We start from the raw sequence: 17,885 nt of genomic DNA, 5'->3' as shown, positions 1-17,885 counted from the left end.
ATAGGAATGTTTATTTAGTTGAAAATTTCAAACTTCAATAAAATGAAAATTGGTTGAATCAACCCTTCTGTATTCTTCTTTAATCATGTAATTCCTTAGATTTATTGCTGTAATCATCCATAACTGAAGTGAAATACATTTTTTCATTATGCATTTTCAAAACCATTTTTTTCCTTTATACAGAGTTGTTCATACCCTCAGCAGCTTTAACCTTTATGAAGATGCCATAGAAGAGCCTGTAGAAGAATTTGATGACTTATCTAGTGCAATCTGTGATCCTACTACACAGTAAGAAATATAAAATTCTGTTTTCTCTGCAAATGTAATTAGGCTACAATCAAAAAAATGTTATACCGAAATTTATCTTAGTTGTCATTTTGCTTATTGGATGAGGGAAAATTTTAATTGATATCTTTTTACATGTTTTTCAAGGTATTTCTATTACAAAAGTGGCAGTAAAAGTACTTATTTTTATGTTTAGAGTAAACCTTAATATTTTCTGCATTTGCATAACATTTGCTGCAAACACTATCTGATAATCATTAATTAAAATTGGCTCTTTTCGAAGTTTGCAGATAAATTAATGAATGAACTTCACCTCTTGCATTTATAAATACATATTTAAAAGCAGAAAACATTAGATAACTAAAAAGTTATCTGCTCACTGTATCTGTTTTTCATACTTGCAGATTGTTTTGAGTTGAGTGAACAGATAGATACCTTATGTCTTTATTTACAATGTATATGTCATGTTCTGTACACATACTCTTTATTTTGCTATTTGAGATCTAAACTTAGAACAAGAGATATATCATTACTTATTCAATCTTTAAGATATTAAAATTGAATTATGAAGGATTTTATCCTGTTATTTCCTGTGTGTCCTGTGTATCTCTACACTCACACAAAAAGAACGTGATTCTATAATATAAAACTTGTTCAATTGTTCACTGTTAAAAGGGAGGTAAAATAAAACCATAGTAAAAATGTAATTTTTTTTAGAGTGTCAGTCAGTAGAAGAGCTCTTGCTCCAGCCAATGTAACTGTTTATGTGTGGTATGCTGCATCCCCAAACATTGCAAAATGCATTTGGTCTATGGCAATTGCTCAACACCAGTTTTATTTGGATCGTAACCATCGAAAAGTATGAGTTTTAACATATATTTAGTATGCTTTTGTCTGTAGTATATATGTATTATGAAATTTGTTGTAATTAAAATAAAAAAGTAAAAATTTGGGTTCTTTTAAACATCAAAGTTTAATTTGAAAACATAATATATTCTAAAATATCTAACCTGAATGTAGTTAATACTTTCCTCATTTTAACAAAATAAAGCAAGGAATATCTTTTTTCAGTTCGGTATTATTAAAAAAACTGTTAAATCAATTATTAATCTTTCAGTACTTACCTTAACCCAACATAAGTTTTGAAATATATTTAAGTATGCTTTTTATTATGTGTTTATATTATGAAAATTGTTGTGATTAAAACAGATGTAATTTTTTTAGAGCCGTAATTGTGCTGTGAGAAATTTGAGCCAGATAGCATCTGAACTTAGTCGCAGTGTACAATCTTTATCACCGGCCAGCTCACAATCAAATATTAGTAGGAGTACCAGTTCTGCCAGCCTGCCAACAATAATAATTGAAGGTAATATTCAGTTAAAATGTTGAATGAAATATTTTTGGGCTTGATTTACAAATAATACGTTTAGTGTATTTATAAATACAGTCGAACCCCCATACATCGAATTGCATCACATCGATATTTTCTGTACCTATATCCAAATTTTAGCCAATTGTCATGTTCATTTCCTAGAAAAATTTTATATTGAGAAAATCCTATATATCGAAATAGTTTTCAAGACACATAGGGAGATTTTATTCCACTTTAGATTGTTTGCGTGACAAAAAGTAAAGTCAGAAGAAAAAGGAAGATCAGTAGGGTCACTACAAACCCTGCAAATCATTTCAAATTGAGGAATAGACAAACAAGTGGTTGTTTCGTTCTGGAATTTATAAATTTCTGTAAGATGTTTTCAAATTTTGGTTGTAGCCTGCCCTATAAAATTTTTTTTTCAAGTTATTCCTTTTATCTGATGGTATTCTTTTAGTTATCCCTTTTATATCCTCACTCCCAAATCTGCTTAATTTCAGTGAAAATCTACAAGAATTTTCTATCCATCAAAAAGCGAAATACAAAAGGCGTTTGAAACGATACGTCCTCGGCTTCAGTTCACAGAAAATGCTTCTGTTGAATTTTTAATGGACTGAATCAATAGCAACAATTCTTTATTGAAACTTTTGACAAATCTAGCGGTTCAGTAATTCATAGTCTGTTTTTTTTTTCTTTTTTTACTCCCTTTTACAAAAAGGAAGTATTGTATTTGCAAAAAAATTTTCACTCAAAGATTGGCATCAATTTCCATTTTACTCACCCCTGAATGAATGCTGAGTTTTTTCGACTTGTGGATAAGTTCCTAAGAACGTATAGACATGCGAAATATTCATTTTGACGATACCCGAGCTAGTTACAGCGAGTTTTCTCGTGACATCTGTATGTACTTATATATGTATCATGTTCGTATGTATGTCGCATTACTCAAGAACGGTATGTCCTAGAAAGTTGAAATTTGGTTATGTAGATTCCTAGTGGGGTCTAGTTGTGCACCTCCCATTTTGATTGCATTCGGATTTTTCTAAATTGTAGGGTCTTTTGCCCCTTTTTGGGGGGAAATCATGGTTTATTTCGATGTAAACTCAAGTGGTGTTATAATTTGGCGACACTTGGAGATATATCGCCCAGACAGATTATGAAGTTCTAAAAGCTTGTCGCAGAGAGCTACAAAACTTTTTGCTACGGGGAAGCACTGCACTGTAAGAGTTCTATACAGTAGATATAATAATTTACATTTATAACTTTAGAATTGAAGATTATGATTTATGCTGCGCAATCTGATAGTCATTCTAATATATTTTAAATACATAAGTTTCGCATTTACTTTTATGACATTTAATTCTATGGTAACACCCCTCTTTCTATCTTTCTATGGGTATCTATAATCTACAATGCGAGAGCAGATTCCAATTTCATATTGTTTACATTTTGCTTAAACACTATTCTACAAGCTTCATATTAAAACTATGGTCTAGACTTATATGGATTGCCTTTTCTTGACTTTTAATTGTACGTATTAAAGATTCACTCATACCTAATTGTGGTGCTACCTTCGACTCACTTTCTAGTTGTTCAAGTGTATCAAGAATTACCATTTCGCAAATTTTTGCTTTTTGTTTCCATCTTCAAACTTTAGATGAAACAGGGTGCCTAGCTGCCACAATATTTCATCACCTTTTATATTTAGAATAAATGAATACAAAGTGAGGAGTGTTGATATATATACTCACCAATAAAGCCATGTTTATAGTGCATTGAGCGGGAACTTCCGCAGTCAGTGATGCTGAAGGAATGAAAGTACATTCACGAAGTCAATCATTAGTAGTCAACAACAAAGCCAAAACTTGGCAGCACATTCCTTTCCAAATATTTTTATGTTGGGAGCGAGAAATTCGCTTTAGCTCTAAAATTTGTTGTGCCTTAAAAACTCCTTTTATAGCCATTTCGCTTAAGTTGGATCGTGTTGTTTTGGGAGTCAACTGTATCAGTGTTCTAGCCATGTGCACCCAAATTTACTTAGTTTAAATTTAAATTTGAATTTAATTCAATGTAAATGATATGTTGATTTATTTTTAAAGTTTGCACTAAGATTTAAGGCTTGAATGATAAATTTATAAACTTTTGATAATATCTTGAGGGATTTATATAACATCTGTGTTTTGTTATTTTTTCCAAGAGTTATTGTTATCTTTTCTTCATTTCATAATATCAATTTTAGAGTTTCATTCTTACATTAAAGCTAGAGGTTTGGAGTTTCTTATATTTTGTAAATAAAGGAAAAAGAATGAAATGCTCAGACACAATTTACATATTTCACATTCTCTGGAGCTTTTGCTAAAACCATCTACTGTATTATCCCACATTATCCGGCATGATGCAAAATTCAGAGGTCACCAGGTTTTCAATAACACTTGCCTGGTCCTTTCCGCCATGCCAGAAAAATCAAATATAGAGGGAAAAAATATTATAAAAAATATATTTTCAGCTAAAAAGTGAATATGAGTTCTATACATATCTTATTAGTATTAACAAAAAGTTTCATTTTGTAAAACATTTACTGACAATGTCATTTGTTATTTTAACAAGGAAAATATTGTTTAATAACGAATAATTTTATAAAAATTGAATTAAAACTAAGCATTTATTTAAGCAGTAAGTTACCGCCCTTAAACTAGTGCTAAAGAATTTACCATAGCTATTCAAGAAATAAAAATTAAACTTACCTCTCTAAAAGTAACCTAAAATAATTTATTTAAAAAATTATGAACAAATCGCAGTAACTTTGTTTGCTTCTGAATTGATTGCAGTAGACCCTTGTTTTATGCGGAGGTTATGTTCCACAGAAATGCCGCATAAATTGAGACCTAATATTGGTGTTAAAATAGGGGTTTGGTTCCGTAGATAACAAAATATTTCATTCTAGTGATGACTAATAGTATAATAAGTTAAATGTGTACTTATATTGACTTTAATGCACAACATGCATAAAGAAAACATAAATTAATTTCAAGTTCTGTTTATAAAGAGGAGCTGGTTATGATATTCTTTTGGCAGTCATTAAGAATTTTTCTCTGTAATTCTTTGCAGAGCATTAATGCATCCCTGATCACTTACGTTTCCATTATAGAATCTTCCTAACAAATCAAAGATCATTTCTATTGTCTAGGAATGGCTCAAAATTTTCAATGTGAATGTTTTTTATTGTACATTTAGTCCAGGATCTGAAGGGGGTTGAGCATGCATGGAAAGACTGACGCAATATTATTTCTGATTATTGTTACAGGCACGATGGTGATTATGAAACCACATGTCGTCACCCCCCGGGGACAACCCAGGGGAAGGGGGGAAAGCTATGTGGGGTGCCGTTTGCCATAGACTAATAATAAGAGTAGACTGAGCTATGGCAACCCTTTTGCTGCTCATAAACCAAACCATGTGACTGGTGGATATCCTAGCAACAGCGGGCGTTGATCGTAGCAGACGATCAAGGTCCGCGAGAAATAAAATAAATAGAATTGATGGAACACGGAAGAATGATATTTTATGGAGTCCAATTTGTAAATTTGTTATTCTAAATTGTAAATATTTTGTTAATATAGTGAATTTTTCATTTAGATAGTATTGTGTATTTTTTGTAGTCAATTTTAATAACTCTCTAAGCAATTAAAGATGCAAGTGCCCAAAAAGAATCAGCAAACGGTAAGATTTTTACCTACATATTCAATTTAGGATACCGATTAGTACATTTTTGCGTTAAAGCAAAACGTTTACGCCATTACGTTCACGCCAACGCTGACCTAGCAGTTCCAAATGAAATAAAAGTTACCGAAAACTGTGATCAAAAACTAATGACAAAATAATGCATAACTAAAAGAAAAACAGTTCAATCTCTGCACCTGGAAAAAAAATTACAATGAAAATACATTGCGTCTTAAAATACATGTCGAGTGCCAAAGTATAGATAACGTTGCCATCTAGCAACCATGCTGCCAAAGTTTTTGCCAAGCCTTCCACCAGTCACATGATGTATCCATGAACCAATTTTTTCATCAGCAAGTCTGAGAAAGCTCGGTCTACTCTTATTATTCGTCTATGTCGTTTGCTAAAACACTCATAACTCGCGAATTATTTAAGATAAAACACTGAAAAAAGTGGCAATCGACGCAACAAAACGAGGACTTCATAAAAGCTAAATATGATTATGGACCTATCTTTGTTGGTTTCTGAGTAAAATTCCATTTTTCGCAAACAAGAAAATTTTTTGAATAAAATGCACAAAACAAACGTTTTTTTGACCAAAATAAATTCCAAATCAAAATTGTTTGATTTTTTTTCAAATAAAGTCCTAAATATCATTATTCAGTTTGTTAAAACTATATAAGTACTGTTAACGCGTTGAAAAACAAAATGACAGTAGCAAGCTCGAACATTATTCGTAGTATAGTTCAGGATCTGAAGGGTGGTTTTGAGCATGAATGGAAGACCTGACGCAAAATTATTTCTGATTATTGTTACAGGCACTATAGTGATTATGAAAACACATGTCGTCGTCCCCGGGGGAGGGGGAAAGCAGTAGGGGGATGCCGTTTACTGAAACACTCATAACTTGCGAACCGTAGGAGGTAAAGCACTAAAAATGTGGCAAAAGGATGCAACAGAACAAGGGCTTGAAAAACCTAAATATGTTTATAGTTCTATCTCTGTTGGTTTATAAGTAAAATTCCTTTTTTAGCAGCCATGCAAAAACTTTGAATAAAATACGAAAAGCTTTTTTTCCAAAGATAAGTTCTTTTTAAAAATTATGCAACCGTTTAGGGAATCAGCAAAATCTGAAACTTCATCATTCAGTTTGTTTAAAACTACTTAATTATTGCCAACGTGAGCGTTAAAAAGCGAAATAGAAAATGTAAGCACTGAATAAAACGGCAGTATGCTAAGGAGAAAAAAATAGCCGCCTTATCCTTATGACGAACTATTCATTCTTTAGTTTACAAACGTATTCTAATTGCAAAGTATTCAATTGAATCGTACTGTGTTAAGCTAAATTAAATAACTGAGCTACTGATTACTATGTTATTGGTCCGTGTTTGGAGGCCACGAATTTGGTAAAGGACTTTTCAGATTGAGCTTAGGCCATTTTTCTATATTGAAAGGCTATATCACTACCAAGAAGAGACTTTGTTGCTAGTTGCTAGGGACTGCTATCTGTTTTGAAATGGGAATTTTTGTAATGGAAGAAAGTAGTTCATTATGCTCTAATTGCAATGTATATTTTTATTATTCAATTATGGCTTTAATTTTGTTATATACTACTTTAAATTTGAGAGGAACTAGGGAACCAGGCCCACAGTAGTTTAAATTCAAATATAATTTTAATTTATTTCTATTAATTTATATTTTCAATTTGCACAAAATAATATTGCGGGTATTGTTTTGCGGATATTGTTTTTTATAATTTACCCAACAAAGAACAATGATACAAGAAATAATATGTTCTAATTAAATATAAAAAAATGAGAAACATCTTTGAGCTTTTATGAAAACGAATATAAATATAAAATTATACACTAGAGTTCTAAAAAGACTAATTCAATAAAATTAGTAAAATAATGCATATTAAAAAATAATTGCAGAATATCAATATGCATACATAAAGCATTAAATATATCAGGAATTCTGAAAGCTGGATCATACTCTTTTTTATTGACTTGTAAGTGTTCTGTTGAATCGTTCTCTTTCGAGTATTTTGTAGTTTATGGGTTTTTGCTTTAACCTTAATAGCACAGTATTAACAGCAAGATGAATTACTAATAAAACATTTACAAGATTATTTAGTTCTTGCCTGTGCAGGGTGGAATTAAACTCTCTGGTAACACTGGCTGCATCATAAGGTGTGGGACTTTATTGTTTTATTTTCATTCAAGTGAAACCCAAACTTGGTACATCTAAAGGCACTGCTAAGGTAAAAGGGAATTGATTCAATAGAGTAAAGGTGAGCAATACTTCTTAGCACATGTTGGAAAGAATTGCAGAAGTATGGTAGAAATGATATTATATTTATTTCTGATGGAAATGACTAGAAATTAGTGTGTGTAATGGTTGCATTCGCAAGAAATACCTATTTTCTTGACAATTTTTTTATAATACAGCTTCTAACAGTTGTAATTCTAAAGCACTCAGATATTGTTTTAATGATAACTCTAGTGTACAAAAAACAGTTTCCGACTTTTTTGGTAGAGAAAGCATACTTTTTTGTTCCTATTTTACTTGTTGAATCGCAGTCGGAAAATGCATCAAAAGCTTGTAAAATTTTAGATGTTTTTTCCGTAAGTGCTCCTGAAAGATGCCATTCTAAAGCTCTTTTCCTTTCTACAAACCAGCACATGATATGGCAACCTCTGTCCTTTAACAAAGATTGCTAATAAGAATTCATTAGTTTCTGATCTATAAACTATTAGTTACTTTCTCCCCTATTTTGCACTGAATCATATGCAAGAAGCTGGATTTTGCGTGCTTCGTCCTGGTTGAACTCGAGCATTTCAGAGAAATTTATTACTTGACTCTCAGATTTTAAATAATATTCATTTTCGTTTTCAGAGTTACCAGACACCAAAAGCTGATTGGATGCAGGAACGGATATGTTACATATTACATACTCTGAAATGTACTTTTAAAGGTTTCTTTTTATTTTCAGGAATGTGTGGCTATGACACGAAACCACTCGTTTGGTACGTAGTGATGTTTTTTTTTATAAGCGAAGGAGACTTTCCTGAATTTCTGGTTTTCAAGTTATGAAAACGACAGTGAAATGTACCAATCGTGTTTAAGGTCCACTCGTGTAGTTTGACTATTGGAGAGAAAATTTTATTTTATTTTTTATTTGGAGACCTGCAAAATCTTTGCTGCATTTGAAAGTAGTGTTTGGGACATTATAGACCAGAGTCATTCCATCAATAACTTAAACTTTGTTCTTAAAATAGGGTGCTTCTTCTAGAGTTTTGCTGCAAGAAAAGTATCATTTTCAATTACATTCACGAAATCGGACCAATCGCTTTGCTTCAGTGAACCATTCTGATGAACCTAACTTAGCATTGAGCTTATTGTATGGGAATGACTTTTTGCTGTTTCTTTTGCTGTTTTGCAGTCGCTGTGGAAGACATTGCCATTGCAGGACTTCTCTGGATTAGAGACTATTCACATTTTCTTTAACGTTCCACTGAAATTTTGATGCTGCTTATGTGGCAATAGTGGCAATAGCCTCGCTCACTATGTTTCATAACTCAGGTGTAAAATGTGCAAAAGGGTTATCCTGATCATTTATCCTTTTCCGTAATTACTTCGTACTTGCAAACATGCATGTTTTAATTTTTTGAAAAGTGCCATTGTGACCCATACTAAGCAGCTATAATGTGTTAAAGGTTAAATTATTAAGTAATTATGTAACTGGGACATTGTTTTGATAATATTACGAAATAAAACCGCCAAAACAGGAGAGCCACAAAATTTACTTTGGTTTATGTCGAGTCTTCAAGGTACATTCCGCAAACTTGGTTTTTCTTGTGAATTACCTCAAATGCTTTTTGAGCTTGCTTTTATTTCACTTTTCAATGCTTTGATAATAATTAAGTAACAAGTTTTAAACAAACTGGATAATGACATTTAAGATTTTATTGGTTCCCTAAACTGTTAAATAATTTTGATAATTTGAAAAAAAAAAAAATGCGTGTTTTATTCGAAATTTTTGCTTGTTTGCGAAAAATGGAATTTTACTAAGAAACCAACAAAGATAGGTCAATAATCATATTTAGCTTTCATGAAGCCCTTGTTTTGTTGCGTCGATTGCCACTTTTTTCAGTGTTTTATCTCAAATAGTTCGCGAGTTTTGAGTGTTTTAGCAAACGACTCCGCCACTGCTTTCCCCCTCCCCCGGGGGTTGTCGACCACTCAAGGGGGCAACGACATGTGGTTTCATAATCACCATCGTGCCTGTAACAATAATCAGAAATAATATTGCGTCAGCCTTTCCATGCATGCTGAACCCCCTTCAGATCCCGGTCTAATTACTGACGTCGGTATCCTCGTTGATTTTTGCCTCCTTTGTCGCTCCTAAAAGCTCTTCTTTCAGTGAGTACAACTGAGTACTGAACTGCCTGAGTACACCTCCAGTGGCCCAAGCTCAATTATTAGCATGCCAAAAAGCAGTTGATTACACGTAATCTGCTGTCTTTAGGAGTTTAGATTTTGAAAGAGAGAATTTTATCTATTTGCATTACCGCATCCGCTTAAAACCGAAACTCATCCACGTGAAATAAAATGAAGGTGTCAAATCTTAAACCGCGGTTTATCAAAATCGCGTAAAATAAACCCGCTTAAAACGAGGATCTACTGTACTTTATTCGCATATAATTAAATCCGTTTATTATGACTAGCCGTAAACAACAAGCCCATATTTTTGCAACTCACATTTTTTTGAAAGAAGGTAACTTTCTGGATTTATTTATTTATTTTCCCCTTACAGTGGCTTGCTGAATGGGGTAATTTACCTTTGTTTTGTTGCAAAAATAAACCTTGAATTATCAGGCATGCCAGAAAATTCGAATTTCCCGGCATGCTGGTCAACATTGCTTTTTTCCGGCATGCCAGTTAATGCGGGTAACACGGTAATACCGTTATTTATGTACTTTAGTATTTTGACAAATAAAACATCATCTCTTAATAAATTTGGCAATCAAAAGGTTGACAGCATCAATTTTTTCGTTTATGGGCAAATCTTTTATAAAAATAAACTCGTTACTAGTTTATTTTTATATCAATTTGTTTTTAAAAGAACAGAGAAAAGTTGTTTGCATACATCATTACTGGTTAGTTAGTCTGTTGACCAATATTTTGTTTTAGACATTTTTGTGAAACTCGTGAGCCAAAAGCTAGGAAAAGCAAACGTTTCATAAAAGTTGTTAATCATTGTGCAGTATCCCTTCTTTGAACCAAGCTTTTATGATGAGTTACAAGTATCTCTTGTAACTCAAAGTTCAGAAAAGAAAGAAAAAAGTTCATCAGTCGGGAAAGGGAGCCTGATCACTTGGCCGTCTATGATTGTAGTGGAGGAATTAAGGACATTTTATTCTTTTAGGCCTTTTTGTTTTGTATTTTTCGGGCATTTTAAAGGATTTTTTATCCCATCTAAATCTATGTTCCGCTGATGAATAATATGCATTTGAAACTATGGGCAATAAAATATGTTGTGTTCAATTTATACCTAAATATTCAATCCTTGTTTCATTCAATTAGGAGAATTAAGTGAAGAAAGTAAAGCAGCTACTGTCGAAATGTTAAATGCTCTTCAGTCCAGAAAAGATGCTCTAGAGGATGCTCTTAAAAAGAAAACTGAAGAACTCAAAGCTCTTTGCTTAAAAGAGGGGGTAAGCACTTATATTAAATCAGCCAACTGTTAAATATTGTAATAAGCATGAATTTCTTGATAAAATTATATGCTGGCTACACAAACAGAAGCTAATTGTAATGCTCTCACCCCCACAGAGGGTGACACTAAATTGATTTCAACAGCTTGGCGTGAAATGTCAAACTTTTTTTGAATTCATGAAGTATCGTCTACATCTACATGTTTCTTTTCTTCATGAATGTCTATTTTAGTCGTATTTAATGCTTTATTAGTAATATATTTTCTATCAACATTATTTTTTATTGTTCCATTTACTTTCAAAGAAGTGATTTTATTACAAGCATATCCTGACAATCAGGTTACGACACCCAAAGAGGCTTTACAAGTTGGGCTGCACCTTGTTGTGGATTCTCACTGATGTTCTATATTAATTTTGGTTACTTGTGTGAAGGTAATCTCAGCTTCAATGAGAGGACATCTGCGTCTAGCTCGGTTATATGATCATTCCAGATTGATGAACCCACATGAGAGGGGTAAAACTGCAGTATCTGGATGTCATAACGGAGCTGTCGCTATATGTTTGTAGTTCTGCCTTAGCTCCCGCTTAGTGCGGTAACTTTCAATGGAGTCATTTTATCGTCCCTATTTTTAGTACATTAATCATAAAAAAAAGTTTTTTTTTAAAAGTATGTTTCAGATTTAGATATGTTTCATATTTAATTTCAGAAGTGCATTTTGGAAATGACTATGAATAATATTATTCTTGAGTAAAAGATTTATTTTCTTAGGAGATTATAGGTGAGCTTCCACCAGAGACACCTTTCCAGCCAGGTGATCCTCAACCTCAAGTTAGAAGACGTATTGGTACTTCCTTCACTCTTAGTGATAAAATAATTTGCAGAGCAAAGAATAAAGATGTACGTTGATTCATACATGTATTCATATATCATATTTTAGTGATAAATAATGGTGATGCAACTCTGTTAAGGCTACTCAAGCAAAAGTTTTTTTTTTTTGTCAGTAACCAACAGCCAAACAGGAACTAGAACCACATGTAAAATTAAAAAATGTCTCCAAGACTGCTTCTATTAATTGAATCAAAATCTACTGGCAGTTATTAATTTGAAGTATCTTATATATTAAAATGCAGTATCTGTATCTTTGAAACCCCAAAACTCAAAGTAGTATTGGATCGGCTTTACAATTTCACATATATCTTTTTCTATATAAAAGTGCTTTTTTATGCCCAAAACCTTTTAAGCATTTCTTGAGGGTTAATTAAAAACAATTGCTTCTGAGAAATTTCATTTTTGTTTATAAAATAAAGGTGTCAAATCTTAAACCGCGCATAATAGGGTGGAACGAAAAAAACAAAGTTTTTATTTTCGAATCGTAATAGTGCGGAAAAGTTGTGATTGGTGAAGACTTACGAAACAAAACAAAGATTTTTAAAATCGGATAATATCTTCCGATCCCGCAACGAGCCTGAATATTTGAAAAAATGGAAAATTTCGTGTTTTCTTAGTGATTTTTCAAAAATTTTGTTTTATGTTTCTTTTTAAGGCTCTAAGACGGAAAAGTTACGATTGGTGAAACCTTCAGAAATAAAAAAAAAAAAAAATTGAAATCGAATAATACCTTCTGATCCAGAACCAAGCTTAAAAAATCGAAAAAGTTGGGAATTTCAGATTTTTCTGAATTTTTAACATTTTTTGATCGATGTACTTTTTTAGGCTACAGACCGGAGAAGTTACGTTTAGTAAAGACTTCAAAGCGAAAAAAAAAATATCTTTTTGAAATAAAACAATATCTTCCGATCGCGCAACGAACCTACATGTTTGAAAAAATGTAAACTTTAAGCCCTTTTTCAGCTTTTTTTTCTTTTAGTTTAACGATCCTCATAAGTTCGGTATGAAATACTAATTTAAGAACGTTTGTATATAAAACAAATGTGATATTTTAGTACTAGAGCCTGCCTGTAAATTGTTCACATGGCCCTTTAATCCCGCGATACTCATATTTGTTTATGCCGCTTAGTACAGTGTATGCATCTAATACGCCTCACTGGCAAAATAAAGAACCGCAAAAATTTCACAGACGGTGCCATTCATGTTTACAGATCAACTCAAACCTGTCGATACTTAAATGACAATCTAAAACAAGTAATTTACCCTGTCATTGAAAGAAACTCTTTCTATGCGCATCCCGAAAACTTATTAATGGCAATAGTGTTTGATGAAAGGAGGCACATAAGAGAACTTTAAAAACGTCTTAAAAGCCAGGGAATCTGTTTCTAAAGGCAAAAGCATTAGAAACTTTGTCATTCCATCTCTAAATTTCGAAGCAGAAGGTTACACAGAGATTATTAATTGGAACACGACAAAGCTATCCTCGCCACCTTTTCTTCGAAAAGTTCCTAACAAAGACATTGAAAATTTTATTGCAACAGGCACTATACCCGACTGGGATATAAAACTATTCCCCTGCCATACGCAAGCTGTCGAAAGATGTGTGAAGCTAGTGACGGAGGCTTCACTCAAAGTGTGTGGATTTAAATCAAAAGATGGCTACATAAGAGCAACATTGAAATCCAGATCAATTGTGCCCGAATTTTCCAAAAAATCCGATTATAAATTAGCTTCAACAACTAACACTTAAAACAATAAGACTTGTATACTGGATTGTAAATTTGGTAAATATTTTATAACATTCTATTATTTGAAAATGTTTCATTGTTGTAAAGAATGGTAGTTTTGCATAGTCAAGAAATAAATTAATGTTTATGTGTAATATAGGGTTTTTAAAAAGACTTTTCCCTGTAACACCGGGGGGAAAAAACAACAAGAACAATTTTATTTTTAATCACTAAGAAAAGATGAAATTCTCCCTTTTTTTACTTTTCATGCTTGTTCCTGGATCAGAAGGTATTATTTGATTTCAATATGTTTTTTAAAATTTCTGAAGGCTTCACCAATCGTAACTTTTCCGTCTTAGAGTATTAAAAAGAAACGTTGGAGAAATTTTTTTAAAAAATCTCTAAGAACACATGAAATTTTCCATTTTTTCAAATTTTTAGGCTCGTTGCGGGATCAGAAGATATTATCCGATTCTAAAAATTTTTGTTTTGTTTTGTAAGTCTTCACCAATCGCAACTTTTCTGCACTATTACAATTCGAAAATAAAAACTTTTGTTTTTTTTCGTTCCACCCTAGCGCATAATCGAAACCGCTTAAAATAAACCCGCGTAAAACGAGGGTCTACTGTACTACAGTAGACCCTCGTTTTACCTTTATTTTATTTTACGTGGATGAGTTTCGGTTTTACGAGCAATTGGCAATGCAAACAGATAAAATTTTTCCCTCTTTCAAAATTCAAACTCCTAAAGATTGCATATTACATGTAATGAACTGCATTTTGGCATGCTAATAATCAAGCTTGGACCACTGCAGACATTTTATGGGATTGGTTCAAAGCTCTTTCCAGAAGTAAAGTTATTAAAATCACAAATTCAGAACTCACTGCAAGAAAAGCTTTTAGGAGTGACAAAGGAGGACAAAACCAAAGAGGATACTGACATTGGTGACACACAACCAAAAACGTTCACATTGAAAATTTTGAGCAATTCCTAGACAATAGAAAAAGTCTCTCTGATTTGTTAGTGAAGAAAGATTCTATCATGGAAATGACGCAAGTGATCATGAATGCGTTAATGCTCTGAAAAGAATTACAGAGAAAAATTCTTAATGACTGCCAAAAGACTTTCATAGCCAGCTCCTTTTTTTTAAACAGGACACGAAATTTATTTATGTTTTCTTTATGAATGTTGTGCATAAAAGTCAATATAAGTACACATTAAACTTATTATACAATAAGTCATCGCTAGAATGAAATATTTTGTTATCTATGGAACCAAACCCATATTTTAGCACTAGTATTAGGTGTTCATTTATGCAGTTTCGATTTACGCAGTGTTTCCGTGTAACGTAACCTCCACGTAAAACGAGGATCTACTGTATTTATTATTAAGAAAGAATGGAAATAAATATGTCTCCCATTGCCAAAGGACAATAAGAAATCCATCCCTTTCAATCACCTATAAATAAAATAGAGGATGTCTGTTTGTTTGTACATGTCAGTAGATCCTATAGCTCCATAGAGTAAGGAAATCATTTCTTTTCTCTATGTACAGCTCCTTCAGTCTTGAAATTCAGTACAAAATTAAATCGTACTGTGTTAAGCTAAATTAAATAACTGAGCTACTGATCATTATGTTATTGTTCCGTGTTTGGAGGCCACGAATTTGGTAAAGGACTTTTCAGATTGAACTTAGGCCATTTTTTACATTGAAAGGCTATATCACTACCAAGAAGAGACTTTGTTGCTAGTTGCTAGGGACTGCTCTTTTTTTGAAATGGGAATTTTTGTGATGGAAGAAAGTAGTTTATTATGCTCTAATTGCAATGTCAATTTTTATAATTTTTTTTCTATGGTAGACACATTTTTTTTTTGTTCTAATTTCAGTGTATCTTTTTATTAAATTCTCTTTTCTTTGGGATAGGGGATAAGGTCCTTTGAGGGGCAGCTGTCGTTATTCTAATGGGAAATTTTAATGCTACACAAAATATGATTGGATCTTAGGTTGAAAGTTGTATGCATTTTAGTCAAAGAAAAGGATTTTTTTAAAAATAAATTTTGGGAGGAGATTTTTATTAATACATAGGGGTTTCTGTTAATAATTAGCATGGGCATCGCAGTGCAAGTACAGCTATTAAACAAATTAAACTGAAATCTTTGACAGGGTTCGTATGCTCTGGGAAAACTTGAAAATGTCAGCGAAAATGACATAGTGAAAAATGTCAGGGAAATTTCCAATTCCTTGAATGAAAGCATCCTTTAGTATGCTGAAGAAAAAAAAAACTGGTGATAATTGGCATCGGCCTATGATCGACTAATGTTAATTTTTATTATGCATTATATGGTATGCTGATAGATACAATAAATCAGCCATAATTATACTAAAAAATAGTTTTGTATTTTGCTTAATATGTTTTGTGTTGCATTTTAATAAAAAAATAAAGAGAAGAATTGTAAACCGAAAGCAGATGCTTAAAGATTGCTACACAATTGCAGCAAAATGCTAATGTTACGCATGACAGGTGACATCGAAGAAATGTTCGAATAAGTTGAAAGTATTTTGCTTTCGACAAGTAATAAATGAAAATTTAAAATTTTGAACTTTTAAAGCATAGAAAAAAACTTAAAATTTTGAGAGAGAAAAAAAAAGATCCAAGGATTTTTTTGAGAAATTTTTCTCCTGACATTTTGAAGTTTTCCCTGAGCATACAAACCCTGTCAAAACAATTATTTCTTAACAAATTTTGAAGGAGAAAAAAAAAATCTCCAAGGAATTTTTTTTTTTATTTTAGGGGAAAAGTTTTGGGTCTTCCCCATTGCTACTTTAAACAATTTTGTTACACAAATTTGAATAATGCGAGTAAGTAACCTGTAATTTTCTAAAAGACGACCTGGAAAAGTCGGGGAATTTTTTACAACAAGTGTATGAACCCTGTTTGAAAATGCTATTTGTTCATTATTAATTACAGCATGATTTTATTTGTATAGTTGCATAATCAGAATTATGCTTTCATTGTTTTTATATTTGATATTTTCAGAGGGAAACTATTAATAATTTAGAATTGGATTACGAAATTCAAAGTAAAATTACTTCAGCTGCATTTAGACTTGCCAATGATGTAACTGCTCGCAAAAGTGTTCGTAAGTTGAGGAAGATATCATATCAACAAGCTACAACCAAGGTACATTTTTTATTGAAGTTAAATACTAAGTTATACAATATTGTAGAATAACTTATGTATTAAATTTGTAAATTATTTTCAAAGCTGAAAGACATAGAAGAAAAAATATGTACTTTAAAAAGAGAGAAAAGTTGTCAACAAGATCAAGATACTTCCAGCAATGGTAAATTTTCATTTATATTCCTAGTTAATCTGTAATGCAACTTAATCATGTAGTTTTCTCCTGGGAAAAACGAATATGTTCTTTGTAACAAAACTGCTGAGTGTAAAATCTAATTGATTTGGAAAAGACTATTTCTTGTTTTGTAAATTCTGTTTTGCTTTATTCTCATGCAAATAAAAATTGAATAAGGCACATTGATGCATTTATCTGATATTATGTGCAGGGGGGACAGGATGGTTTTTCATTAAGATTATTAAAATCTAACTTTTCACTTTTTTCAAGGAGTTTCAAAACTAAAGCATTTTTTGAATGATCCAATTGTTATAATTTTTGTTAAACATGCTAGTATCTAATATAATAAAATGTTCTTCTTTTTGTACACAATTTAAAAATATTAATTAAATAAACTTAGTTTGCCCTTTTTTTTCTTACAATTTAAGTAAAATTTTTAAACGTTGAGCTTGGAAATCTGAATAAAACACACTCTTTTGTATCAATTGTAGGCATGTTATTGTAAATATTTGATTTGCATACAGAAGCAAAATTTTGTACGTTTGTGAACTATATGTTATAAATCTAAATTGTAATAAAATTTCTGTTTTGTAAAACAATTTCCTCTATTTTGATTTATATTTTGGAAAAATTTCATGATGGGTTTTATTTTGACAAAATGTTTCTTCTTTTTAGATACAGTTGATGCCAGTAGATTAAATTTGGTAGGACTTCCAAATTCTTCATCAGAAAATTCAATATTAGAGAGAAACCAATCAAGTTCATCTTTAAGTGTAAGTTTTTTAGCACACAATATGCTAAATTGTTTGCAAGTAA

The 17,885-nt window shown here is 31.8% G+C and overlaps 1 protein-coding gene across 1 annotated transcript in view; it reads left to right on the top strand.

Moving 5' to 3' along the window:
- The window catches only part of LOC129219988 (uncharacterized), a 101,655-nt gene that overhangs the window by 68,641 nt on the left and 15,129 nt on the right, over positions 1-17,885 (top strand). Inside the window, exons 12-19 of the mRNA XM_054854311.1 lie at positions 184-288; positions 1,003-1,144; positions 1,510-1,651; positions 10,967-11,097; positions 11,867-11,995; positions 16,751-16,894; positions 16,979-17,057; positions 17,745-17,842. Coding sequence (XP_054710286.1) covers positions 184-288; positions 1,003-1,144; positions 1,510-1,651; positions 10,967-11,097; positions 11,867-11,995; positions 16,751-16,894; positions 16,979-17,057; positions 17,745-17,842 — 970 coding nt within the window. The remainder of the gene's footprint in view (positions 1-183; positions 289-1,002; positions 1,145-1,509; positions 1,652-10,966; positions 11,098-11,866; positions 11,996-16,750; positions 16,895-16,978; positions 17,058-17,744; positions 17,843-17,885) is intronic.

This window comes from Uloborus diversus, chromosome 4 (assembly GCF_026930045.1).
Source record: "Uloborus diversus isolate 005 chromosome 4, Udiv.v.3.1, whole genome shotgun sequence".
Lineage (NCBI taxonomy): Eukaryota > Metazoa > Arthropoda > Arachnida > Araneae > Uloboridae > Uloborus > Uloborus diversus.
The sequence above is the reverse complement of the archived record's forward strand: the minus strand, read 5'-3'. Positions and strand labels throughout refer to the sequence as shown.